The 27,950-nt window shown below is 44.3% G+C and overlaps 1 protein-coding gene across 2 annotated transcripts in view; it reads right to left on the bottom strand.

Annotated features, from left to right (window-relative positions):
• Positions 1-5,305: 5,305 nt before the first annotated feature.
• Positions 5,306-27,950, bottom strand: part of ADTRP (androgen dependent TFPI regulating protein) — a 449,162-nt gene continuing 426,517 nt past the window's right edge. For both annotated transcript variants that reach the window (XM_069218830.1, XM_069218829.1), the window contains one exon: positions 5,306-5,501. In XM_069218830.1, coding sequence (XP_069074931.1) covers positions 5,470-5,501 — 32 coding nt within the window. In that variant the 3' untranslated portion in view covers positions 5,306-5,469. The remainder of the gene's footprint in view (positions 5,502-27,950) is intronic.

Raw genomic sequence — 27,950 nt, 5'->3', positions numbered from 1 at the left:
CATGTATTGAAACAATTGTAATCTTGCATAGAAAGGATGGTCTGTAATATTTAGGCAGCTGAAACAAAGCAAGATAACCAGCATAATGAACATGGTAAAAATAATAAACAATCAAACTATGATAAATGAGCTATAGAGGTTCTAGAGGTTCCTACTTAACCCTAACATATGACAGCATAGCAGGTGTACCCTTCTACCTGCCCGATCTATAGGATTAACCTCAGCCCCAAACCTAGAAATGAGGTCAGGAGTCAGCCTGTAGTGTGGATGGCAATTCTCTCAGGAAGCTGGTGGATTAGCGCCAGCAGAGCTGCAGCGTTCGTCCACGGATAGTTGTGACTGGAATGACCCTCTGCCCCTTTCATGTTAGGGCATCATTTATATTATAAAACCACATTGTGTTGCAAGCAGCTCTGATGCAAAGCTTTATCTAGATATTAGTACCTGTCTCCTGAATGGGCAAAGAAAGCACTAAGATATTGTGTACTGTGTTTGTAGACTTGGTCAGAACTTACGGATTTCAAGTTGAGAAAAGGCTAACTAAAGCAAGCAACACGTACAATGGATTTCTGGAATAGTATCACGTACGTGAAATAGAATAAAAGCGTTCAGGCTATGATGTGGGCAGCAAGCCTCATGGCACAAGGCACAGTTGTGTGTGCAGCAAACAAGAGACTCATTTTGTCTTTGCAAGACCTTGTGAGGTGATTTGCATGCAACATTCCAGGCCCCATGTCTCAGATTCATCCTCAATATATCAGGGCTACCTATATGTAAAATACTTTAGTTTGTGTGCAGTAGGTCCCAGTCTAAGCCATAGGCATCAATTAACCTGTATGCAGCAGCCTTTGGGTTGATTGTGTGTAATATTCCTAATGTTTGGCACCGATACACTGCACAAATACAGAAATTTCAAATGAAAGCCAAATCTAGACAGTCACAGTGAACAGAGTGAGCACCATGAATGAAAGGTTATGCAGAGGGAGAAAATGCTGTGAAGCAAGTTTAATCTCAAAACTTGTGCAGCAATAATCAGGGCTGTACTGGGACAGAAAACAGGTCCCCTGTTAGCTAATCAGGTAGTTAAAAAAGTGACAGTTTTGAACTGTAAAGACAAGCTGCATAAGTGTTTTGCTAGGTAAGGGAGTCGGCATGGATGTGTATTTACTGCTGACAATGTTTGTCATAATAGAAGGGAAATTAATAGTAAAAAATGCCCATCAGACCATAGCACAGGCCCATAAAAAGCTAAATAAATGGCCGTAAGAAATCAGGTTATTTTTTGAGAGGTTGAAGCTCCGGTCAGGAAACAACCACAATCCTTGTCAGGGTGAACTACAAAAGTCACTAAATGAATCTGTGCTTAACCCTCTGGTAGCTCGGCACAAAGCAGCCATGGTTACTTACAGGCAATGTGTTAAGAATTTACGCGGCACACAAACAGTAATAATTGAAAACACAACACAAAAAACACTTATTTAGAAAAAATAGGAAACATTTGAATGAATAAAATGGGATCAAAATGACAAATATCCAATCAATCAATAGGACCATAGATATATAATTTCAAATGTTTCGATCAGTAGAGCGCCTAAAAGCTTAAAGCTCCACTCGCAGACAGTTTTGAGCATTGTTTTGCATCTACCGCCCGGGGTGCATTCAGTGCATTTTATTTGTTACCAATCCTTTGATATGTGGTCTCATTGCTTGGTGATTCCGCTTCCATTCGGTTTATGCAATCATATAATATCCTGACTTTTTGCAGGATTTACTAGAAACGTTTTATCCACATGATTCTATCATTGAATGCTGGTTGCTACCATATTTGTATCCTGATGATGACATTTTCCTAAACTATTTATTATTTGTGGTTGAAAAGTCGACAAGCATACTAGTAGACGTATAATAATTTAATTTATGGGCATACCGTAATCTTAGTTTGAATCGTGGTGTGAAAGCCTGTATTTTATCAGGCCCTAGATGTGTACATTTGCTTTGTATATAGAATTGCCATCATTTGTCTCACAACTGTCACTACTCAGCTTTAATCCACCAATCTGATGGAGCACCTGTATATGATATAAAATGTGTTCTCATACAGTGAATAAATTTAACTGTATAACGATCAGTATGAATTGTTTAGCCAAGTAAGCGTAGGGGTAAGTATTCCTCTGAGGGAACCCTTGTTTGTTATATCTCATGGTCATTTGTTCATATTATAGCAGCAGAAAGTCAAAAGTTCAGGCCGACTGCAATGGAGAATGGGCCGGATACAGGGGCCAGATTAGTACTGCTAAAAATGTACGTTCTCAAACTCTAGTGCAAGGAATTCCAATTTGCGGTGGAGGAGGCTGCAAGGAATAGGGAGAGCATCACGAATGATCGTCATCGAGCACAAAGAGCAGGCGGTGGTATGGGTTGTTGATTGAGCGTTGGGGATGATTGATGCTGGACCTTGGCATTGGGGGTCACCATAGGCTGGGGGTCACCATAGGCTGTTGTTGCTGTAGCGTAAAGCGCCGATCTTACTTTGGTGGTTGACGGTGGCGGTTGTGGTAGTGTCAACAGTCAGGTTCACTGGAGTTTCACATTGGTGGTCATTGCAAGTAGCAGAGCCTCAGTGCCACTAGGACCGTTCATGGTTGTGAAGAGCCCAAAACGCAGTTTTGCATCAAAAAGTTTAAATATGGGCCCTAGTGTCAGGTTCCTTTGTGTGTGCTGGAGGCAAGCCCTTTGAAATGTAAGTGGGATAGGGCACAGCTATGCCCCCAGCATGGCCCATCCTACACCCAGCCCACTTTCTGGCAGGAATACACAAACCTTAACAGCAGAGCCATTCACACTCAATTTACCCAGGACACTGGCAGAAGGCACAAATAGGACATAAAAATGTGAACTTTCTAAAAGGGCATTATCAGAATTGTCACCTAAAACATGACCTTACTATTAAAGAGGATTTTAAATTACACTTAATTTGAGTCAATCTGTATTTGTAATTTGAGCATATCTGTATCTGCTCCCAATCCAAAATTAGCACTTATTAAACATAATAAGGTAATCCAGTGTTAGTCAATGGGAGAGATACCCCTTACCACAGTGAAACATGAGTTTAGGAGTTTTTCACTGTCAGGACATGTAAACCTTAAACACATGTGCTACCTTTTAAATATGACCATGTACCCTGCACTTTGAGCTTTTAGATCCTACCGTAGGGATGACTTATAAGTGCTACAGAGGAGGGCTTTGGCCTGGAAAAACGAATGGCAGTTTAAAACCGCACTACATGCTGTAGTGGCGGTTTTGAGGCATATTGAAAAGGCTACTTGAGTGGGTGGCACAATGAGTGCTGCAGACCCACTAGAAGCATTTGATTTACAAGACATAAGTACATGCAATACCAGATACTAGAGACTTAAACGTTTGCCAACCAGGTATAAGCCAACTTTACCATATTTTAAGGAGAAACCACAAGCACCTTAGCACTAGTTAGTAGTGACAAAGTGTACAGCGTCCTAAAGCCACCAAAAACTAATACAGCAAAAAACAAGAGGAGTGAAGGCATAAAGCTTGGGGGAATACCATGCCAAGAATGTGCAGTCTACCAACGGCCCACACATTTACCTGTCACATCCAATTTTCAGGCGTTTGCAGATTGCCCTATTCGACCTTGGCAGCCATGCCTGTCTCCTCTGCTGTTATTTCTCTGTAGAGGTCCTTTGCATCTTGCATTGCGACGGTGTCTCTGCTACATGTTGTTCTTGTGTTCTTGAAAAACAAGCACCGCTGCTGAGAATTTTTCACTTCTTTTGTGGGTGATGCATATCGTATACGTAGTACTATTGCTGCGTGTGCAATACTTGTCTCGTCTGCTGAACGAATAAACTGCTGCTGCTAAAGCCATAAAAAATCTTAATTGACCGGCATCATGCACATTAAAAACAATCAAATTTGCAACTGATTTTGCAATCTGGTACTGTGGCATCCTCAGGTCACAGTTCTTTCCGTTGCCATTTTGTTGTAATCAATGTAAATCAATTTCATATCAAATTTCTTATTAAGTTTCCGATAGAAGATGTTTCTAGTTGGCAATTTTAATATGATTTGTTGTTCTCATCACACTGTCCCATGTGTGAGGGATATACTGACAGATCTTAGATCAAGTTTTTACTTGATAATAATCCTGAGTTCATCAAAGTCAGAAGAAGGAAAGCTGTATACTTTCTGTGATCATTACCTATAATCCATTATCTGCTTGAACTGTCATTGTTATTAGCAACTTTTCATAGGAAATTATGAGCGTTCAGACAATGTACAAAGACGCATCTTTAACTGCCCGGATCCTGAAACTATATGTCGAGAATGTATCACTCAGAATTGGGACAATAATATTTCCCTTTGATGGCTTTGCCCACGACTGCAACATTTACAAATTATATTCATAGTTCACACTCACTTCCAATATGTCACTTCACATGAGGCCATGAAGACCAAGCATTATATGATGCCACTTTCTGTGACGTCTTCAGAGGTAAAGGTTATGTGATGTCAGTTCATGTGATGTAACACAATATCAAAGTGTGTGATATCACGTCTTGCCACCCTTGGCATTTAAGTGAACTGACATTCACAGAAAGTGTGTATTCTTAAAGACGTAGGTGGAAGGCTGATGATTCCATGCCTTCTATGTAGAAGTAAACAAACACCACCGATCATATGAATGGTAACACAATTCGAAATCGCCACAACACAATGTTGTGCCATTTACACTAAGAGCGCTGTATACAAGCAGAATGACAACATATCAATCAGCTCTCTTTACTCCTCTCACTCACTCATTATGTGACACATTCTGGCGCAGAAGAGTTGTATTGTTGCTGAGAGAAAAAAATTACATTTCAAAAGATTCTGTCAACCTGAAGCAGTACTGCAGGTTTTGAGCTGTACATTCTAATGCAAAACATGACTGAGAAGTTCCACAGTTACCAAGTTCACACAAGCTGCAGTTTATTACAGTGGCGTGCAGAACGGTGGATTTGATACACAAAAGCCGTACTCTGAGCAGGGTGATATATGATATAAGTAATATACTTTAGCTCAGATCGTGTATGTGTATACTGCAGCCACAACGCATTGTGATAGGACATCACCGTCCCTCAACATCCACAGACTGGTAACAAGGGCAGAGGCATGTGTAATGAGTGCCACCTGCACGGGTACTCATACGTTCACTCAAACACACTACAAATGAACGGACGAAACGTTGACAATCACAACCCTATAGGAAAAATATGACAGTAATCATATCTACAAATCATGCACCAACACAGAGGTGTGTCTTTTTATTTATTGTTGTATTATTATTTTTACTTTTAGGGTTTTTACGGACACACGTTTGAAGGACTGACGCCATTATTTCCTTTCACTGTCACCAGTTTCTGTTCCCAGCAGGTGCCGCCCTAGAGCAAATCTTCATTCCAGTTTCTTCTGGGACTTGGTGTCACCTATTTAGACATAAAGAATGATTTTAATTGCTAATCACATTATCCCTTCCAAGTACCCTATTCTGCAAGAGAAAAAAAGCATTTCAAACCGAATTACTGAAACTATAGCGGACCAGTAGAGAAAGACAGAGAGTGAGTGAGAGAGAGAGTGCCCGTATGTATGTGTGTGGCAGAGAGGGAGAGAGAGAGAGAGAGAGAGGTGCAGAATTTAGGCAAATAGTAATACTTTTCAAAAATTGTCAAATAATATCACTACAGAAGGTCAAGAGTGAGATTAGGAGATAGATGATTTGTGTAAAACACCTGCTAATATACAATATATCAGCATCTCTTAATCTTAGAACACCACCGTTGTGAGTTCTCCCGGACGTTCAGAAGTCGAGGATACTAAGACACATTGCAAATTATTTCTGAATTCTTAAGTGACATACTACTGGTTTAAATATATATTACATTTGACTCTAGTGCCCTTACATAAATTCCAAAACTGATTGGCAGCTAATAGGTTTAATGATGTAAGGATGTTAGGAGTTACCCCATCAGAGGAACACCACGCCGTGAAAGAGTTGGAGGTAGTACAAGCCAGAGTACTACTTCACAGTTATGAAGACAATATTATGCCAAAGTCATGTCTAACGTCAAAATATAGGATCTTGCACCATTTTTTGGATGAGTGAACATATCTTGCATCAATGAGATGCAAGGTAGGTGTTCCCGTCCAAAAAATGACTATAAGCCCATAGCACCAAATTTATCCCCTCGTGCATAATGGCGCACCGGCCTAAATAATTCGCAGCATGCATATAAAGAGCAAAATGTCAGAAACTACTGTTTATGTGGGGGGAAAGTGTCCCTTCCTGCACATAAACAATCATTTGAAAATTACCGTTTTGCACTTTTGTGTGCTCTGCCTTCTGCAGCACACACAGAAGTGCCAAAGCGGCCTTAGTGATTGTTTATGTGCGGGAAGGGAAGCCTTCCTGCACATAAACAATCACACCCCTCAACGCAAACATCCTTGCACGATGGTGCAAGGATTCCTGCGTTGGCACTGGAAGCTAAATTTAGCACCAGCGCAGGGGACAACACAGGGTGTGCGCCGTATTCACTTAAATACGGCGCATCCCTGAATTGTGAAAATGACGGAGCGCGACCAATTTTGGCGCATCATCATTTTCCCATAAAAATGGGCCTTAGTTGCTGAAGAACGTAAACAAATTATCCAACTTCAAACAGGACAAAATGTGGGTGACCAGATTAGGACCAGCCCTAGCTACCAATCCCCACCCCTCTCACGGAGAAACCAGACCATACATGCAGGATTATCCCCATTATCAAAGAACCAAGACACCAAGCTGTTCCTGTTTTAGAGAATCCCCACATTCTCAGGCCAAATTTATTACCCATCATAAATATGACAAAAGAGATAGAAAAGACCAATAAAAAGTGGGGAGGACATAATCACATTTGGTAAAACAACAGTATTTACAATGAGTCAATAAAAGTCAAGGAATACATTGGGATGAACAACTGAACACATAAAAATAATCTATTGGCAGAGTTCTGTTTGACCACCTCTTTTGGTTCAGTTGCCCACGGCTTTACCATATATTCTGGATTCACAAGACCATACCAGATGAACCCAGCTGTTCCCTCAGAATACAGGAAACCTGGGCAGGAACAAGCTACCCCTCCCACCACCCCCCAGTTTAATAATAGCCACGCCAGATTCACCCAATAGGGGAACCCCCCGGTCAACTATTCAGGATGGTCCTCCCAATTCCCAAAATATGCCTCAGGGCACCATAGAGTGAGGCCTGAGGCACTGGTGGGAGCAGATGCCTCTAGCCCTTGCCTCAAGTTGCATATCCCTGCCCCGAGTGGCACATCGGCTTAAGCAAAATTCCCTCTTGGGTTCGCCTTCACTTATCCATGATGCCAAGGTCATCTATGTGTTTTGTAGCCAATCATAACCCTTCCTACGCAACAGACCTTGGTGGTTTACCAACCGCCAAGGGCTCACCTCCCCAAGCTTCATGCCCTAGAGGCCCCCAAAAAGCTCCACAGCAAAAGTGACCAAGTTGTCCCTAAAGATTGCATTGCCTTGAGCTGACAGGTGTACCCCATCCCTGTGAACGAGAGTGTCCTCCCGAAGGCATCTGCGAAGGATTGTCTGTAAGAGAGCAGTATTCAATAGTTGCCTCATCCTGCTCTTCAATGTCCTTGCCAACTAGTTGAGGTTTTTGGAGGAGCAATCAAACCACCATACTTTCTTGAGGATGATGTGGGACCAGCAATGGCTGCTCCCCTGTATCTTTTGGAAAGCCACAAGATTTCTACCAATAAGTTCTCAAATAGGGTGCTTCTGCGTAGGTTTGCCAAATCGTTGCCACCAATGTAGAGAATGATGAGTGTCGGCTGCAGAAGCCTCCCAGACGCTGCCTTGTCCTCCACCTGTTTCCATAGACCATCCAGGTAGAGACAGCCAATACCAGCCCAATTGAAGTGCAGGCCGGCATCCGCTTCCTGCCAGTGCAAATACCCTGCAAGAATGTTGCCTGTGCCCAACGAACAAAGGAATGACCTAAAATACACACACTGGCCGAAGGCATGTGTACTAATGCACAAGCAGACAGAAGAAAAGGAAGAACTTTACTCATGCAGGAGAAACCAAAAACATTGATTACTACATCAGATTGAGTCGCACATAGTGTTTGTAGTAGTCAGTTTTCCACCTGCCAAGTCGCACAACAACCTCCGGGCTAAGCCCTGCTCCTACCACAGGTGTCTCTGCCCCTATTCTAAAGGAATGCAAGCTGACCTGGACCTGCATCCCTGCTGCTTGGAGGGCCTTGCGCTTAACCTGAGTGAACTGGAATTGCGTCAGTGGGTTACCTGGTATGTGGACAAGCAAGGCATCCACATACTCGTGGGGGCGTAACTGGAGGTAATTAAGGATCACAGTCTCTGGGCAAACTGCATATTCCCAAATTACTTTTAACCTAACAGTCTTCTCCCTCCCCATGGTCCGTCATAGAGCGGGGGATTAACAACAAGTAAGAAGGCTGCAGTAAAGAGAGCAACCTTGAAGGAGGATGTGCAAATCCTTGGCAGGAGCCTGGTGAGTTCCCCAGTTTGTCTACATCTATGGGACACATTATGTCACTCCTGGTCCCTTCCAGTCTTTCCCACCCCTGAAGGGCTTGTTTGACTAAAAAAGAGTGTGAATGATCTACCCCCTCCCTATAATTTTGCAAAAAAAGGCCAGTGCTAAAACATGTCATCTCACAAATGCCTCTGATCTACCCTGTTACCGAATGTGCCACAGAAACCCCATTCAGCTAGTGAGTGAGCACGGGTGCTCCTGGGGGTTGGCTCGCATGTCGGCTCTGTATGTGATGAAAGTCCTTTATATGCTCGCAAAGTTTTTGGTGCAAGACTTGCTACAATCAACTTGTAGAAAGCAGGTTTTTCTAGGTTCCACAGGTTTTCTGGAAAGTGGGCTGTGGGGTGAAAGTGCAGAAAATCCTAAAACTTAAAATGGGACAATGCATCTGCCTCGTTACTAAACATAGCAGGCACATGTTTTGCTCTAAGCAAAATGTTATTCTGAAGACACAAAAAGACCATTTCCTTCAATAAGCTGAAGACTTTTTTCCAATTCGCCCACTGAGAATTGATGTACTCCGCTACTGCCATGGTATCTGACCAAAATATCACCAATTGGTTGTGGAAGCAGTCAGTCCACATATATAAGGCCACTATAATGGGAAACAATTCCAAGAGGGCGATGTTGCACACTAAACCCACATCTGACCAGGCCTGGGGCCAGGGCTGGGCACACCAATTGTTCCCCAGTATAGCCCCAAAACACAGGCTGCCTGCCGCATCAGTGAATTAGCCAAACTCCTGATGGACTCTGGGGTGGCAGGCAAGACCCTGGCCCCAGTGAATGTGTTTAGAAAAGATAGCCAAATCCTCAAATCCTGTTTATGATTCGTCGTGAGAATTGTCCTTTGGTGCTTCTCCTTCAGTCCTGACATGGCTTGGGCTCTTGAATGGGAGAATAGGCGCACCTTCAGAATTATCAATAGGGTAAAACTGAGTTGACCTACTAAGGTTTGCAACTGCTGGAGGGTGAACTTGTGTGCCCACAGGCAGGCCTTAAGGGAGGACCCAAAGGCCTCCACCTTGTGCGCTGGGAGTCTGCATTCATCCTTAACAGAATCAATCTATATCTCCAAGAACACTAAGGTCATCGCTGGGCTCTCTGTCTTTTCAGGGGCTAGTGGGATACAAAATTGACACTTCAGTGTAGGAAGGTAGCCGGGGATCCGGCACAGTGGTCTGTTTCCCCAGCCCCAATAAAAGGAAATCAACCAAGTAATGATAATGAAATTGGACCCTGACATGTCAGTAAAACCCACTCCAAAAAGAAACTGAATTGTTCAAAGTACATGCAAGAAATGAGCAATCCTTGGGCACAACCCTGTCGTAGTAAGACATGCTCTGAAACTAAAAGGCCAGAAGCTGGTAATCATCTGGGTGGACAGGAAGCAAACAAAAGGCTGACTCAATGTCACCAGGAGAGCCCCAGGGCCAGGCTTTTCTAACAGAGCCAAAACCCGTCCAAGGATGCATATTTTACCAGGCACAAGGATGGATCAATGGCATCATTCACTGAAGCACTCCACACACCCCCAGGTGATGATAGATTGTGAATCAGTCTGTACTCTCCTTTCTCCTTCTTTGGGACCAAACCTAGGGGGGAACAAACAAAATTCAACAAGGTAGGGAAAGTGAAAAGGCCACCCACTCTACCCAGCTTTAGCTCCTTATCAATGTTCGCTGCACCACTTCCTACTCAGCTCCAAAGAGTGCTGATTCTTGCAAAACCCAGGACCAAGAGGTCCTGTGCCAGTATCCTGAAACCATTGTGAAAGCCTAGGTAAAGCTGGAGATTCACATCGCATTCAGGGTATAAGTTCAGAGCCATTAATGACACTGGGGATGGACTGACAACACTACTGGAGGGACATTCTCACGTCTGGCTATTCTTATCTTTGACTTTCTGAAAGCATCTGTATTCAGGGTGGCCCGGTGACCCACAGAAGGCGCAAATGTGTTGACAGGTACCTTGGAGTGTAGAGTATGCCTTTTGATTGAACGCCCAGCAGGCCCTTTTTTTGACCCCCCTATTAATATCCCTTTGGTCTCAAAACATGCTGAGTTGTGACTTTCTTCAGCATAAATGCCTTATCATAATCCTTTCAGGCAGACCCAATGAATTCCTCATAGGCACCCGCAATTTTGTTCAAATAATAGGCCGTCTGTGGTTCCCAATCAGGGTATTTCTCTAGAAGCACCAAGTGATAGATGATAAAACCTTTAATCCAATTCATTAGGGTTTCCTCTACCTTGTATTTTTCAATTTATGCATGCAATTCTTGGATTCCTGACTGTCTTCCTTCGGGGTTCTCGCCATTGTGAGTTCAAACAGATCTACATAAGACCCCTTCTTTTTTTTGTCCCTCAGTCCCTCTGATAGATGCAACCCCAACCTGTCTCTGGGCCAGATCACCTGATCATGTCCACTCAAATGTACTGCCTCCTCATCTTTACTAGCTGCCACATGGGGCGTGGCGGTGCTAGTTGTTACCTCCTGTGCCGGTGTGAATGTTGTGCTGACTCCACATGTCCCCTGACCAGATGCCGGGGCCACTGCCATAGTGCTAGAAGCTGCCAAGGCCGCCTCCCCTGGCCACTCAGGCGGGTCAGCCAAGGCAACACTTTGTCAAGGTTGATGATAGTTCCCCACCTGGAGGACTAGATCGTGTTTTTAAAAGGCTGGGTCACTCTACCTTGCTCTCTGCCACTTCAATGATTTCTGGCTCCTCCTGCCCAGAATTGACTTCTGTGGCAGGCAGGAGCCTTAGCTACACCTGTTTTTATCCCACCCTTCCATGGTTGCTTACTGACAGGGGGAATGCTGCTTTGGGGGGACCCCAGTTCATCTAGGGTGCCCCTCCGTAGTGCCCCCACAACCAGTGCCCGGGATTGGGCGGTGAGGCCATCTCCCTTGGAGCTAGGGAGGACAAGGCAGGTTGCAATAAGGCAAGGACCTGGTCCATGGCATTCAACCTGCCCATGATTGCTGCAATATCAAATTTGTGCTTGAACTTCTTAGGTGGCATGGTGCTCCAGACAGATCTGATGCCCTATGAGGAATTTATGAAAACCCAGAAAACAATCAGTCAGTGAGCAATGAAAATGAGGGAGGACTGTGAGAGAAGCTACATTTTTTTTGCAGAACTCACTTAGATTAGTGCACCTTAGTAAAGCACATGCATGGCTATAGCAGCACATTGTCTAGCTAATCAGCTTGAAAAGCATCAACGACCCTAGGGTGCAACCAGGGGGAGTGAGGTGACCCTCAGCAGGGCTGCCCCTGCATTTATCCTCCCCATGTTGCCCCCATCAGGCACCCAGGCGACCCCACCAGCTTGCGGGTAACCAATTGGGTACCCGCCCCTAAAATTCAAAGATGCAGCCATCGTTGGCCGCAGGCTCAGGCCGGTCTAATCTGGCCTGCACCCTTCCTGGGGGCCTGCCAACCTGCGGTGTTGGCCCCTGTTTTCAGAAGTGCAGCAGTTAAAAAAATGCATTTTGAATTATTATGATGTACAAAAACTCTAGGATCTCTATTGCCATCTCTCCAATGTAGTTCTCATCTATATATTGTAAGTAAATTAATTTCTGCTGTACATTTCACATATTTATATCTTGCTCTTTTCCCCATTTCTGGCTTCCTTCACTCCCATTTGCAATTTCCTCCTCCTTCCACACTCTCCTTGGCACCTTTTGTTGAATTGTACTCCAACATTCTAAAGTTCTAATGGAAGTAAGTGGGTCTGTTAACCTGATCCAGTGCTTGGGGATAGCTTGTCCTGAATAAGTCTACCTGTGACTTCCTGCCTGGCTTTTAATCTTTGTTGGGAATTGCAATAATCACAATAATCTTATTAACAAGTCTGATGATTCCAGGCAACAAAAAGTTATAAATACCATATCACACACTGAAGTGTGATGAATCTACCATGAAATACCTGCTGGAGGTGAAGTAACTGAGAAGAGAATGGGGGACTGATGAGAGGAGTTAAATACTCTAACCCAGGTCAAACTAGTAACACCTCTGATTTTGATCCAAGCTAAATTTGAGTTTTGGGCAGGTCTGTTGACCCCACTATTTAAGAACATAAAGGAGTCAACATTGATATTGTGGTCCTGAAAGAGGTTGATTCATTGCTCTGTATTCAAGAAGAGGGATAAAACCAAAATATTGAATTATTGATTGATCACCCTCTTTCATGTGAAGTCAAAAATCTATGTAAGCTGCTGATTCAGAAGCTTGAGATGATGCTAGAGGCTATGAAACTGTTAATATTCACTCATACTGGTTTCTATGAGGGGGTCATTATGGTGAATTATATAAATGTAGTCATTGCCACAACTTTCAAACGTGTCTACATGAACACATTGTATTGAATATATTTCATCACCACATATGGCTTCTGATTAGGGGGTCCAGGGAAAATGGCAAAAACTGCTACATTGGGCCATTGTTCACAGTGTCTTAAGCTCTATAAAACAATTACACTCTGTGACATGTATGAGAGTATAGCTTGGTGTTTCTTTTGTGGTATTCCCTAATTGTGGCTTAAAACAGTGGTGTGCCCTTATCTGTCACCCTCCAAAATTTAAAAAGTATGATCCACCCTGGCCTGACCATGGCACATATAACGGACTGATTTATTTCCACTGCCACTAGGAGAACATAAAGTTATGTCCACAAATTTTATCACTTTTTTTTTTGTAAACACATTTTTATTGGCAGGCTTGTGGCATAATCAACAGTACAGTTATATCCAATGCACAACTCTTGGTCTGCATATTGTCAATGATGGCACCCAACCAAAAATATCATCATAAACATGTATAATCTACCCATTCTCTTTTCCCCTCACCCTCCTTTCCCAATGAGTAAAGTCCAATGTATATTGGATGTGGTGTATTAGTGTGTCATCTGAGGTTAATCTTTCCTTAGGTGGGGGAGGTATGTGTACTGCTCAAGCCTGGACATTAAGGGCCATATTTATACTTTTTAACGCAAAACTGCGCTGCCGCAGTTTTGCGTCAAAAAATTTACCGCCAGCTAACGCCATTACGTAGCGCCGTGCGGGCGTCAGATTTATACTTTGACGCACGGCGGCGCAATCAATAGGTGGGAGTAATTATTTTTGACACACACCGCGGCGTCAAGTCGTAAAGGAAAACAACGTTAACGCGGCGGAAATGACTGTGGGTCGATTTATGACACCGCAACCCGGATATGCGCTGTTTTTTTACGCAATAGCGTAAAAAATACCCGCGAACACTGCAAGTGCACCAGAGGAGAGCCAATATGGATCCCAGATGCCACTACAGACCCCAGGAAGATGACAGCAGACCAGGAACCAGCCAGGACGATCCATACAAGAACCAGGACATTTATAGAAAGAAATGAAAGTGTCGCTTCAGTGCAGAGGAGCAGGAAATCCTGGTTAAAGAGGTGACAGAACACCAGCACTAACTGTTTATCACCTCAAAGTTGCCAATCAGTAGGAGAGAGGCCATATGGCAACAAATTGTTGACAAGATTAACAGTGTGGCTGAAGTACGCAGGACAGTCACCGAGTGTAAGAAATGCTGGCATGACTGCAAACGCAGGACCAAGGAAAAGATGGCCAGGAACAGGAAGGCAGCACTGCAGACTGGAGGGGGGAGTCCAGCACACCAGGAGGCCCTGGACCACATGGAGGAGATGGTTGCAGCCGTTATCCCTGAGGAGATCGTCACAGGGATTCAAGGACAGGACAGCGCAGACTACCACGAGACAACACACATGCAGGGTAAATCGCATGGGGAATTAAAATACAATAATGTTGACTGTAAGCAGGGGGGGAAATACCTACTACACATTGCATGTAAGTCATCATATACATGGAGTGGCATGGGTAAAGGGGTACTGCAGGGGGGCATGGCCTGCACAAACATAAGCTGGGGCACAACATTACACTACACCAACAACAGTCCCATGGTCTCTTGGGGGCATGCTGTCATGCCAAAAATGGAGCAAAGGGAAAGCCTCGACAGGAGGGAAGGCCACTACGTCAAACTTACATCCTGGCACTCATCAGCCAATATATCTCCTACAGTAACTAGGGCCCTATTAGCAATCCTCTAGCCAAAACGACAACTGCAATGTAACTGCAACAACAGTTGCCACTACCACCTCTGATCTGTGTGCAGCTATAGTAGCCAATGGCAGTAACCTCCCCATGGAACATACATACCTAAATTAGGGGGTGAGGATGACATCTGCAACAATCTCCTGAAACAAGACAAAGGCCCCAGTACACGCAAATGTCAATGCCCATAGGTGTCACAAACATCAGCCAATGCAAACAACAATAGGAGTGACACAGCACTAAGGACACACCCATCCTGCAAAAGTCAGGGTCCTTCCCGTACCTGGCAAACAAGGCAACATCACAAATGTCATACTGCTCAGACAACAGCATTGAGGAGTGGACACATGCAACTGGTCACTGAAATACACCTGCACAGTCAGAGGGGGAAATAGGACACTGATACAACTATCAGGGCAATCCAATGTAACACACATTACCCAACATCAGCAGGACACATTAACAATATCAACATCCATATCACATCATAACATTGCAATGCATAGGATATGCTACATGTCAGTTACAATTAAGTCAATGGGAACACTCAGGGATAGGGGCAGGTCCTGAGAGTCAAGTGTGCTGCCAGGACCATCAGAACACCCACAGCCAGTGAAAGGTCTCACCATGAGAATGGATATACACGGAGGGTCGAGTAGGACAAAAAGCTGGCTATTCTCTATTTGGCATAAAGCAACACCTAGAGGCGATGAGGCTGACAAGTCTGATAACTCAATAACATACATGTGACACACAGGTGGGCCATAGGCCTGGAAGAATGCCCATCTGAAGGACAGCAGATATCAATACAAAACAAGATCACAAAGTGAATTCATCAAAAGGCAGGGACATCACATCAAAATTGTCACAACACAGACACACTAATTGTACCCTGTTTCATTGCAGAGGAAGACGGATCTGCCTGATGACATGGATGACGAGCCCATAAACATTCCCCAGAAGACCATCCAAAAGGTCCTTGAAACCCTCCAGACCCCACCTTCAGTCACAAGGAGGAGCACAGAACAAGCAGCCAGCGCAGAGGAACCACCCACCACCCCAATTGCAAGACCTGCCAGCTCCAATACAGCTGAGGACTCTGACGACACTGGCACCAGCTTTGAAATAACTGTAGTTGGAGTACAGCGGGAGCTGGCCAAGGAGGTGCGGGTGGGGATGCAAACTATGCCAGCCAGCCTTGAGGGGGTGCGCTCGTGCATGATGTCATCTGCAGATCAGGCAGCAGCTATGCAAGCCCTAACATCCATACTGCAAGGACTACAAGAAACTGTCAAGGAATTCACCACTGCAGTAAGGGAGTTGCCACAACACCTCGCACCCCAAACATTCCACTGCATGCACGAATGCAATCATGACTCCCTCAGGGCCGACCTGGCTGCCTACCATCGTGATGTGGCTGCTATTCTCAAAAACCAGCAGACCCTCCTTGCTGCAGTACTGCCCTTAAGACCTTCACAGGGAGCAGCGATTGGGATGTCTGACTCCAAGTCTTCTAACACTGAGGTGTGTGTTGCCCCTTCACAACCAACAACAACAAGGACAAAGCAGGCAACACACACATCAGAAGAAGAAGACATGGAACAGATCACATTCACACGGAAGAGTACCCGGAAGCACTAGTTCCTGCACCATTGCCTACTTTGACCAAGGTCCTACGTTTTGTCAAATGCCAGTCTTACAACAACTATTCTCAATGACTGTTCTGCTAACCACTGTATAACTTGTCAGCATGCCCAGTTAATGTCTCTCTCCTACTAATCGGCAATTCCTGTCCCTCTGCACTGTCTGTAACATAACCCCAGCATGTCAGTAGCATTATCTACACCCCTTCTGTAGGATCACCATGTAACATTGCACTAGAATGGACTCAGCAAACATGGACAATGTACATATTGCACTACAGCACCTATCAATAAATAGCACTTGCACACCAAATATGTCTCTGTGTAATTTGACACATCAACTGTGCAGTAGATAACACAAATGTGCCTGTGTGACAATCATGTAGCTTGTCAATACAACTGTCCTGACATCATGTAGTCAGATACATCTGTGCAGTGGCCAGGATTGCATCATAGCCTGCCCATCCTGAGGAGAATAACTGATGAAGGGAGAAACTACACACCATCATGGTGTGTTGGACAGAATAATGATTCATCAAGGGAAATCAAAGTCAACTAATAGTGGCTGATAAATGTTGTCACCATGCAATACTAACACATTGAACTATGCAGTCTAATCTAAGCAAACACTACAAAACACAGCATCAATCAACCTTTCTGAGTAAACATCCAAATAGGTAATCATGCTGAATTTTGCACAAATGATCTATGTCAGTTATGAAGACAAGAGTGTTAACAAGACCTCATCTTCAAAGATGTCCCTGAACATCACACCGCAGTCCGATCTAAAAATGTTCCCACAATACCAAGTCTGGAAGCACACTTTGTGACGTAGAAAACATACTCATCGACACAAATCCTTTGTGATCCATGTCAACTCCGATTGGTGGTTCTAACAAATGGTGGATACTTACCAAGGTAGCACTGGGGTACCTGCCATTTTACACCTCAGTTTGTTTTTGTTTGTAGCATAGGACACAAATGTCATAGAACAACAATCATCTACACTGATGGCAAGGCGATGATCAAGTAGCAGTTAACACATAATGCAAAGAGTTATCTATATATTTATTCCAAACTAATCACACCAGAGGCAACTAAGGGAAAAGTCATACCTACACTAATCTAACCTAACTACTCATTACCCACAACTGTCCATAACTAACCTAAGCTAAACTTACTCTTCACATATAACGAATCGATCTAAACATCAACCCCCCACCCACCATTATGAGACAGGACACAAGCAGGACAACACATACTAACCTACACACATACTATAGTATCCTAAACAATCATATATTTTTTTGATATTTTATTTTTATTTTTATTTTTTATTTTTTTAAACACACAGGAACACCAACATTGACCCCCACCCACCCACACACTTAATAAGGAAAAGTAGAAAGAATCAGGACCCCCCCACCCTCCTTCTTAACACTAACTAAACTAACAACCTATACTAACCTAACACTAATCCCCCAAGCCCACTAATCATGATAACAAGGAAAGAGGAGGGAGGGGAGGGAATCATGTCCATTGAATACATCAGTCCTAGAGGTTGGCCCTCCGGAGGGTCCGCTTGATAGACCTGACCCGCTTCTTGATGTAGGCGACATCCTGGCTGAGATTGTCCCCCTTCCTTATAACTTTCTCCATTTTGCATTCCAAAGCCATGAATGCCGCAGGGTTGATTGGTGGTGCTGCTGCTGTTTGGGTCCCGGCAGAGGTGCTCTGTGGGCGTGTTGAGCCTAGCCCACTGGACTGTCCTGCAGCTGTCACACTGCTGGGGCCTGGGTGTGCTGCAGAGGCAGGGACAACTGTCCCCGCTGTGGTTGGGGCCACTTGGGGAGAACCGGTGGTTGTGGTGGTGGTGGCTGTAGTGGGCAACCTTGGGCCACCCTGTGGTGAAGCCCACCATGCTCCGGAGGCCCGATCCGACTGGTATTTACGGGCCATCCTTCGGAACCCCGACTGCACCTGCAGGATGTGTCGGTAGCTCATGGCCCGCCTCTCAAATTCATGCCTCTGTGCGGCAGTCATGTTTGCAGCTGTGAAGACAAAGGGCAACTTTTTACCATAGGAACTGCATTGTGTGGAATAGCACAAGTGGTCAATCTGACAATACATCTACTATACTTGTAACAGCTCATATCACCATACAGATCATTGAAAGTCCCAGAGGAAGTACATGGAAAGCCTGCCTACAAAGGTAATCTCACACATAGCACATACAAAATCTACATGATGGGTAACAACTGGCAATAACGTGTCATCAAAGTACTGACAGTTGCAGCTAACAATCATGCTGCACATCCTCTGCCTATTGCCTGGACTACATATGTCAGTGTATGTGATAACAATCACAAACTTCAAGGTCTACAATTTGTAACGGGATTTGCTAGTATAGTACTCATGTGCCATTACTGAGTGTGTACACTAGGTTCAAAACCATATTTCATATAATCACAAGTATGTGTAACATACTGGTTGCTTCAGTCCTAGGTACCCTATTCTCAAACCCATGCCTGTGTTTGGGGGTGGGGGGGAAGAACAACAAACAATCCCAAAAGATATGCACACCCAGGAGTGTATAGAAAGCTCACCATGTTTTTGGCTCCACACACACACCACCAGTAAGGGCTATCAACAAATTGGAGTCAGCTAAACCTTGTCCTATCCAAGGTCCACACATGTCAAAATGTACAGACCTAGGGCAGCATCACATACTTCCAGTGAGGCATAATTTTCAACAGACACAGAGGAGCAAGAACACCGATGATCATGAATAGCATGCACACCTAGGCCGTTGCACTCTAGTCCCACACACTTCTACTACAACTTGTGGAAGTACATGCTCCCGGAAGATCCAACCTACAGTGTACTCAGTACATCGGTTAATAGGGAAGCAGCAGTCTTCAGACAAGACATTTGCAGAAGCTATCTGGGAGAATGTCAGTCTGACATGCAGACTCAGTCCGAGACGAGTCCCAGTGCAACTCTTATTGTAAGTAGTGTATTCCACATGACTCACCCCAGTTCCCATATCGGGCCCTTCAGGAATGGCCTACAAACCCAAGATCTGACAAATGGATAAGCATTGGTCAACTCTAAATTTTCTAAGAACTGAAATCCCACTAATGGAACAAGACTAATGATTGGGCAGCGCATCACACCTTGCAATGTGTTCAACACACAGTAGTCCATAACACATCATCAGCAAACACAAAACATACCACACATGTCAACACTCACTGTAGGTTTCGGGGTCCTCAAAACGAGCCACCTCTCCCACTGTGTACGGTGCAGGTCCACCTGTAAAGCATGGAAGGAAGAATATGCTCAGAATCCGTGCACTGACAAACAATTTCAAATATAAATACAATGTGATAAGCTGACATGAGTAATGAAACACTTTCAGACATGCTCATACTGCATGGAATAATTCCTGGGCAACATTTACATAGGCTGGGTCTCCTGCTACAGTTACACACACTTCTACACACATGTGGCCCTGACTGTCATGTGGTGGCAAACATGCACCTCCATTAGTGTGCAGCAACAATATAGATGTGTATTCATCTCATCATGTGCATCCAAGAGAGACATCCAAAAGCTGGTTACTTGAGGACTGCGTGACCTGTCAAACAGCCTATGTGGTCATGACACATTTGTGACAGTTAGGTACATGGTACAGAGAGCCAGGTACTTTGGCAATACCTCATTTTGTTACAGTTTCATAAATTGATGTGTCCAAACAAACGTGATTGGCACCAAACATAGATGTTTGTACCCTAGTCCATACCTTTGGACTGCCATCCCTAATTGGATTTTGGCACAAGTAACAAAAAATACCTGTCTAAGATGTTAGCTGAGGGCACCTGACTCCTTTACAAATATGGTTCATGTTCAGATCTGGCATGTATCAATAAAATGTGAAGGAGCACATTTATCCCGAACAGGCATGGCACTTCTGTGAACACTTTCCCTACACACTAACCAGACACACATGAGACATATGTCTGGGCCACATTGTTATCATCAATTGACGTGAAGGCAGCACTCATTTTCAGCATCATGTAGGGTTTCCAATGTCAGTCTAGCTATAGCTTCAACATATGAAGGTATGATGTTACTACATCCATACTTCACTGGCAATTGTGACCTGTAGAATCCTGATTGCGTCATTAATGTGTCGCTTGTCTGACACAAAGGCGGCACTACATTACATTCTGCTACAAGCAACCTGTAAGTGTGGAAAACATGAGCTGCCTGACTGCTAGCATTTTTCATCCTTCACATAGTGCATCAATTACCCTGTATGTTTCCCTAGCATTACACACAGTCAGCTACTTATCTGGCAGATTGTGTACCAATCATCTCATGTCACTACACTGCTTTTAATTGTGCACATTTACATGATCTGTACTCACCAACATGGCCACCAATCATGATTCCCAGGTGGTCCAGCAGATCTTGCTCCCTGGAGATCAGGTCAGCCCAGCGGTGCTTCAGTTGATGCTCATTCCGTTGGCTCCCATACAGACGCACCAAGTGATGGCGCACCTTCCCCCACCCGACTTTTCGGGCCTCCGTGTGATACCCCTGTATCACCCTACCCCCAGCCTCCAGCATCAGTGGGAGGAAATGGCAAACCAGCCATATGAACCCCCCCAGTTCCTCCTCACCCATCCTGGAAAGACGTGGCCTACCAGACATTTAGGCACAGAAAAAGGAGGGAAAAGTAGTAGAATTTTTTTTTTAAAGGGGGGAAATGGGGAAGTTTGAGTGAGGAAATACAAAGAAAACTTAACAAATAGAAGAGCCCAACTATCCCCTATATAACAGTACCCACAACAGACTCCCACAGACAATAAATACAACACTGGACTGGACAAATTTATACAATACACACTCAGACAGTATTCTACAACAATATATTGATGACAAAACAACAAGTAAGATGGCACTCTGGACACAAAAGCACAAATTCACAGGACAACACTTTGCACACAGCCACACAGTCTAGAATAATCAGAGACTGCAAAGTGAAAGTGAAAGTGAAAGTACACCCACTGTACAGAGTCTGTAAACAGGATATCCTATTACATCACATCCTGCATAACATGGCCGCCGATTTTTCCCATTATGCGTCATATTTTCACGCATACAGGTTGTGCGTCATATTTTTTGACGCACATGAGTGCAGATAATGCAGAGTCAAAATATTTTTAATAATTGGTAAATAATATTTGTTTGCGGCATAATTTACAGTTCCAGAGGTGAAAATTAAGCCGCAGCCAAATATAATTTCTATTTATAAAAAAAAAAAATGGACTCTGCATTATTTGCACTCCTGTGCGTCAAAAATTATGACGCACAAGCTGTGTGCGTGAAAATATGACGCATTATGACAAATATGAATTTCATTTGTCCAAATAAGTAATGGAATTTTGCATGACCAAACGGTGCTAAGTGATAAACCTTGGTGTCAGCTATGGCAAATGTCCTTATAGGATGTATAGAAGGTATTCACAGTGCAATAGTAATGATTGGCCAGAATGGATATTACTCATAATTGCGTACATATGTGGGTAATTGCTGACTGCAACTTTCAAAATATGAAAGAGATTTCAGGATGTATTCATTAGCAAATTTGTGAGCACATGTATCAAGCTATTCCAAATAGCAAAAAGGCCATTTAGGTAATGCAATTGTCGCCTAAACCTTTTTTGGGGGTAACCATGTGCTAAGTACGAGTTAATGTAGCTAAAATATGTTTCACTATTGACATGTAGGGCACACCTGCCCCTTATGCATGTGTGTGCTTCACATGTGCGTAAAAAATGTCTATTTGGGGAGCAGCAGAGGGGGACTTAGGCCCCCAGCACCCTGGGGTTTGCTGTTCCTGACTTGCAAATTTATCAAAGGTTTTCCCAAATTTAGTAATGCTAAACCATTGGCAGCAGGCCCAGAGATGCAAATTGAGTATGATTCTCTTTTTGCAAATCTGTAATACCAATTGCCCATTTGAAGTTTGCCCTATTACTTCTTTAGAGAATTCTGACATACCATTTAGCATTGATTTAATTGCAAATTCTCAACGTTCCTTATGTCATGATAGCAAATAGGTTTTTGATGTATGTGACCCTTTATGCATTACCTGGTTTAGTGGCATGTTTCAATCTTCCTGCTAGGTTACAACTGGGATACTACTGTGATAGGCTGCTTGCAACCATTTTGTTGATTGGATGGTACATGTACATGTGTATGGTCCAATGTTGATCCAGTATCAACTGTTAAGGTATATGTTGTCACTGTAACGTCCAGGTCTCATCATGAGTTAGTGGCAGCTAATCGTGTATCTAATGAGTATCGTTTGTAGCTAAATGTGACTAAAGTCATTGAGGACATGGTAACCTACACATGGATGGTCCCACCCTGTCACTGAAGATGTGTAATGAGACTTTCAACTTGGCAACCGTGGTGTGCTGAGTGAGAGAATGTCTCAGGTGTCTGGATCTGGCATGTGTCATTGCAACATGTGTACTCAAGTTGGCCTCTGTGGATGGAAATGCATCATGAAACATCATAGCCTCTGTGCAGAATTAAATGGCTGGTATCCACCACACACGAGCCATCTCTATTATTTGAACAATGTTACTCAGCGTGTGAACTGTCAGGGTCCTCATATGTGTCGACTTTTCATGGACATTATCTGAGGTTGCTGGTTCTACTAGAGGCCATGTACACCATCAAAGGCTACGGCCCAGGTACACTGTCACGCTTTGTAGTTTGGGCATTAATGAGGCCCAGACAACGGATGGGGCATGATTTCGCTTTTCAAGGGCACTGTAACAAATATGATACGAATAACAGTCAGATGATGCAATACAATGTATTTGAGTATACATTGATGAGGCAAATGACAAATTAGCCTCTGAGGAAAGAGAGGTTTTGGACAGCAAGTGTGGTCCATATGTGGCCACCGGATATCTTTAGGGTGACCCACGGACAGATGCCAGTCAGGCTAACAGGATGCTGGGTCAATCAGGAGCCAGCTCTTTGACAAATGACATGATCAGTGGTCTGATTAGGACTGGTCAGAGGGAGCAGTAGACAGTTGACATGTCACACTGTGTATGTCCTGTGTTGTTTTGAAGGTGACACATGAACCCTGATAAAGTGTTACACGGCAACATTAGTAGCAATGCTTAATGGTGTAATTGCCCAAATGACAACATCTATGCTGTAGGAGGCATCAGCAGGGACGGGGCATGTAAATGTGGGTGGTGTGCATGGAGGGGATCACTGGTGTGGCCTCCATCAGTGTCTCGCAAGTCCTGTCGGATGAGATTTGCTTTAAAATGGCCTACAGTACCTTTCACACAGGAATCAATCTACAGGTGATACCAGGCCTTAAAAACTCCAAGCCAGTGTATTATTTGAGCTGACTTCCATGCAGTGAGATGGTACTATGACAATGGTAGGCATAGGAAAGGGTGTGGCACACTGGATGACTCTTGTGAGTGTGTGTGTGTAGATGAGGGAATCTCAGGGTATACATATCAGCATTCCAGGGACCTCTTCAGACAGGTGGGGTCTGACCAGGCGCATGGGTGTGTAAGGTTTTTAGAAAAGGGTTGACATGTAGATGGTAAGTGATGTGCTGGATGCTTGTCATATGTGTGGCACTTGTGCTGTGTATGTTCTGCTTGTGTGTAACTCTAGTGACAGATAGTCTTTGCAAAGATTGTATGTAGTTGGAATTACTGCTGCCAAGAGTCTGGTCATACATTCCTGTTCCTGAAGCAAAAGCATGTCAACTGCCTGATGTATGAGGCCTGTTTATCCCTAGTTGAGTGATGATGTTTTAGTTGTGTGCCATCTGCTGCGATGAACCATGTTTCAAACATGTATGTGTGTAATAGGTGTGGTCCTCAGCTATTGCCCTTCAAAGGTGAACTGTACAGGATGTCAGCCATTTACATTGTGTGTGTATGTGACCGTTGTATGATAGGCATCACATTTGTAGTGGAATTTTCTGTGTCCTGATTGTTCTTTCATTAATGCTCCATGAGGCGACACTCTTCTTCTGATATTTAGAGCTAAAGGTGTGCAGAAATGAATAGCCAGACCATGATGTGGTGTTTGTTATCAGTGTTTATTTACAATAGTTCATTAAGTGGTGATGGTGATAATAATTAAAAACAATTGTTCACAATGTGTTGGCGCCTACGCACTCCAGCAGCCGTGTTTGGTTGTTCCCCCTCCTGTTGCAGGGCAGCATCCTCCTCTTCCTCGTCTTCAGGCATGTATGGGTCTGGTTCCAGGAGGGGAATGTTCCTTTTGACACAAATGTTGTGCAATATTGCACATGTGAGGATTATCCTACAGACCATCTCGGGGGAATATAGTAGGCTACCACCAGTGATGTCGAGGCAGCGGAACCTTGACTTGAGGATGCCGAAGGTCCGCTCGACAATGCTGCGTGTCCTCTTATGGGCCTCGTTGTATGCACGCTCGGCAGCAGTACTCGGGTTGCCAAATGGTGTCATTATCCATGGCTGGATGCCATACCCCTGATCAGCTGAAAGAGAAAAAGAATGGGATCATGTTGATGTAGATGGCACTATTGAAAAGACCTTTCATGGCAGTAGTAGTCTTGTGTTGTCTTTGACTCTTTTGTGTACTGATGTGACATCCTATACTTGTAGGCTTGACCATCTGCATTGTGTTGTTTCCTTGGCTGAGCAAGTGTTTGTCTGCTAACCGTTTGTCATCAGTATGTTTTGGGATTTTCAATGCAGTGTGCCCTCCCTAGCATTGTGACTTGTGATACAGGTGTCCTTGTGTCTTCACTTGGGGTGAGTTGATAGTTCCATGTAGAGTTTAAATTGTAACTGTTGTTCACACGTCCATATCAAAGTACCCTGGACATCCCATACCTTTGGGCTTATGCAATGTATTAATGTAAAGGTCATTGGGACACTTACAATTTGCAAGGTGACATTTCGGAAACCACACTCATTAATGTCTTCACATTAGGCTGTACAGTAAAATCCAATGTGTGACAGGTTCAATGGTGACTTAAGAAACATGGCTAGTGATGTAAGGACCTCAGTGTGTTCCTGTCTAGATGTTGCTGTTGTGGTGTATGTGTTGTTTGTCCTAGAGGGTTGCTGTGCAGTGTGTATATAAGTAGGTTTTTGTACTTACCAACAAGTAGTCCATTGCCATACCGTCCATCCTGGAAGTGTTGGTTGATGGTGCAGTGACGGAAGATGAATGAGTCATGTACACTCCCAGGATATTTAGCCACGATGTTGGTGATCAATCCTTGGTGATCGACTATGGCCTGCACGTTGATGGAATGTGTGTGCTTCCTGTTGCGGTAGAGGTGTTCAGTTGCAGCAGGTGGCACAAGGCGTACATGTGTGCAGTCGATTGCACCAAGGACGTGTGGGAAGCCACTGATTGCGTAGAACCCCTGTTTAGTTTCCTGCTGCTTCTGCAGTGTGTTAGGGAAGCAGATGTGGCGGGGTGTCAGTCGAATGATGGCATCCAGTACTTTGGGCAGAAATGCGGAGAATGATGGTTGTGATATTCCGCCTACCAGGGCACCAGTTGTTTGAAAAGAGCCACTTGCCAGCATGTGGAGTACGGCAAGCAGCTTTGTTTCTGTTGGTATGGTGTGGGGTGTCACCAAAGTGGGGGCCAACTGCTGTTCAATGTTTCTCAGCAGCTGCTGAATGGCCTGCCAGTTCAACCGGTACCTCTATATGATGTCATGTTCCCTGAGGCCCTGGAGGGTGGTTCTTGGGCGGAACATCATCTCCTGCCTTCTGCGCTGCCTTTGGGGTCCCTGCTGGTGTTGTTGTAGCTGCTGTTGTTGCTGCTGGGCTCTGTGTCTGCGTGCACGCTGGATTAGAATGACCTCCATGGCTCCCTGTTGCTGCTCTGCTGCTCTGCAGTATGTTCTGTGTGTTCTGATTAAATACAGGTGTGTTTGCCCCATTTTAATGCCTGCCCTGACCCAGGCGTTAAATTTTGACGCAAACTGGGCTGTGCGTCATTTTCTGGCTCCGCCTCCCGGCCGTGCGTCATTTTTGCCCGAAAGCATAAATACGATGCACGGCTGTTTAAGTCATTTTTTGGACGGGAACGCCTACCTTGCATATCATTAACGCAGGGCGGGTTGCCGCATCCAAAAAATGACGCACACGGCGGAATTTTGTCATCCACGGGCTCGTGCGTCAATGTTTAAATATGGGGCAACGTTTGCGCTGATTGTGCGTCAAAATGGCCAATGGCCTATATGCCCACACTTAGTTGGAGCCTTGCCTGGTTTTAACAAGGGCACTACCAACGCTTCCCGAGTTGTAGTCGGTAAAGTTCTTCGTTCCATTGCCACTTTATAGAGGGCTACTAGTCATGGGGCCAATAGGTCAGAATATGTGGCATAAAATTCAACTGGAAGACCATCTGACCCCTGTGTCTTACCCTTAGCTCAGTCCTTGATGGCACTGCTAACCTCTGGTAATGTGATATCTCCTCCCAGATGTTCAGCGGTTTCCTGAGGGAGCACCGGAAGTGGCACTTTATCCAGATAGGCTTGAATGGTCTCCACTTCCCAGTAGTAAGCTCTCATAATATTTCAAGAAATGAGTGTTAATCTCCTCCTGTTTGTAAAGTTTGTCCTCCTCGTCTGTATGTATCTCCATAATGATTGTCCCCCTTCTGGTAGGTGATGCTAACCACGCAAGCATCCTTCCTGATTTATCTCTCTCCGCATGAGCCCTAAAAATGTAATTCTTTTAATCAAATCAACAAAGTTTTTCCACATGCTCCCCAACTATCTCTTTCAGTTCTAGTATTTTCTGTTGGAGATCTGGATGTCCTGGCCTGTTATTTTCTTCCTCTCTTAATTTATCTTCCGCCTCTAGCGTGTCTTCAATCAGTATACGCCTGGCTCCTACCGACTCTGCTATACATCTCCCCCTCAGCCCTGCCTTGAAAGCATCCCACTCAATTAAGGGGCTGCTAGCTGTGTCTACATTAGCAGTAAAGAAATTAATAATATGCTGTCTCACTGTTTCCTGGTAACAGGGGTCTTTTAAAAATTTGTTTTTTTGGTTCCATGTTGGGCCACCCCAGTGACATTAATAAGGGGTTATGATCCGATATTGCGATATGGTGTGGCCTAAGTATTCAACATTTTGAATGGTTGTGAATACCTCAGGGGTGCAGTGAAAGGCGTCCAGACGTACGTGTAAGTCATACAGGTGTGAAAAATATAAGTAGCCTCAGGTGTGTGGGTGTGATCTTCGCCATGCATCTATGAGCCCCCACTGTGCCTGCCAGGTTGTACACTGCTGTGCTACCCTTGTTATTAGGGAGTCTTTCAGTGAAGGATGTGACCGATCTATATCAGGATCCTCAATGCAGTTAAAATCTCCACCAAACACTATTGTGTGTATTAGAAGTGAGGCAAATCTCTCAGTAAGTCTGGCAAAAAA

The sequence above is a fragment of the Pleurodeles waltl genome, chromosome 2_1 (genome assembly GCF_031143425.1).
Source record: "Pleurodeles waltl isolate 20211129_DDA chromosome 2_1, aPleWal1.hap1.20221129, whole genome shotgun sequence".
Taxonomy (NCBI): Eukaryota; Metazoa; Chordata; class Amphibia; order Caudata; family Salamandridae; genus Pleurodeles; species Pleurodeles waltl.
Note: the sequence above shows the minus strand (reverse complement) of the source record. Positions and strands in the feature narration are given on the sequence as shown.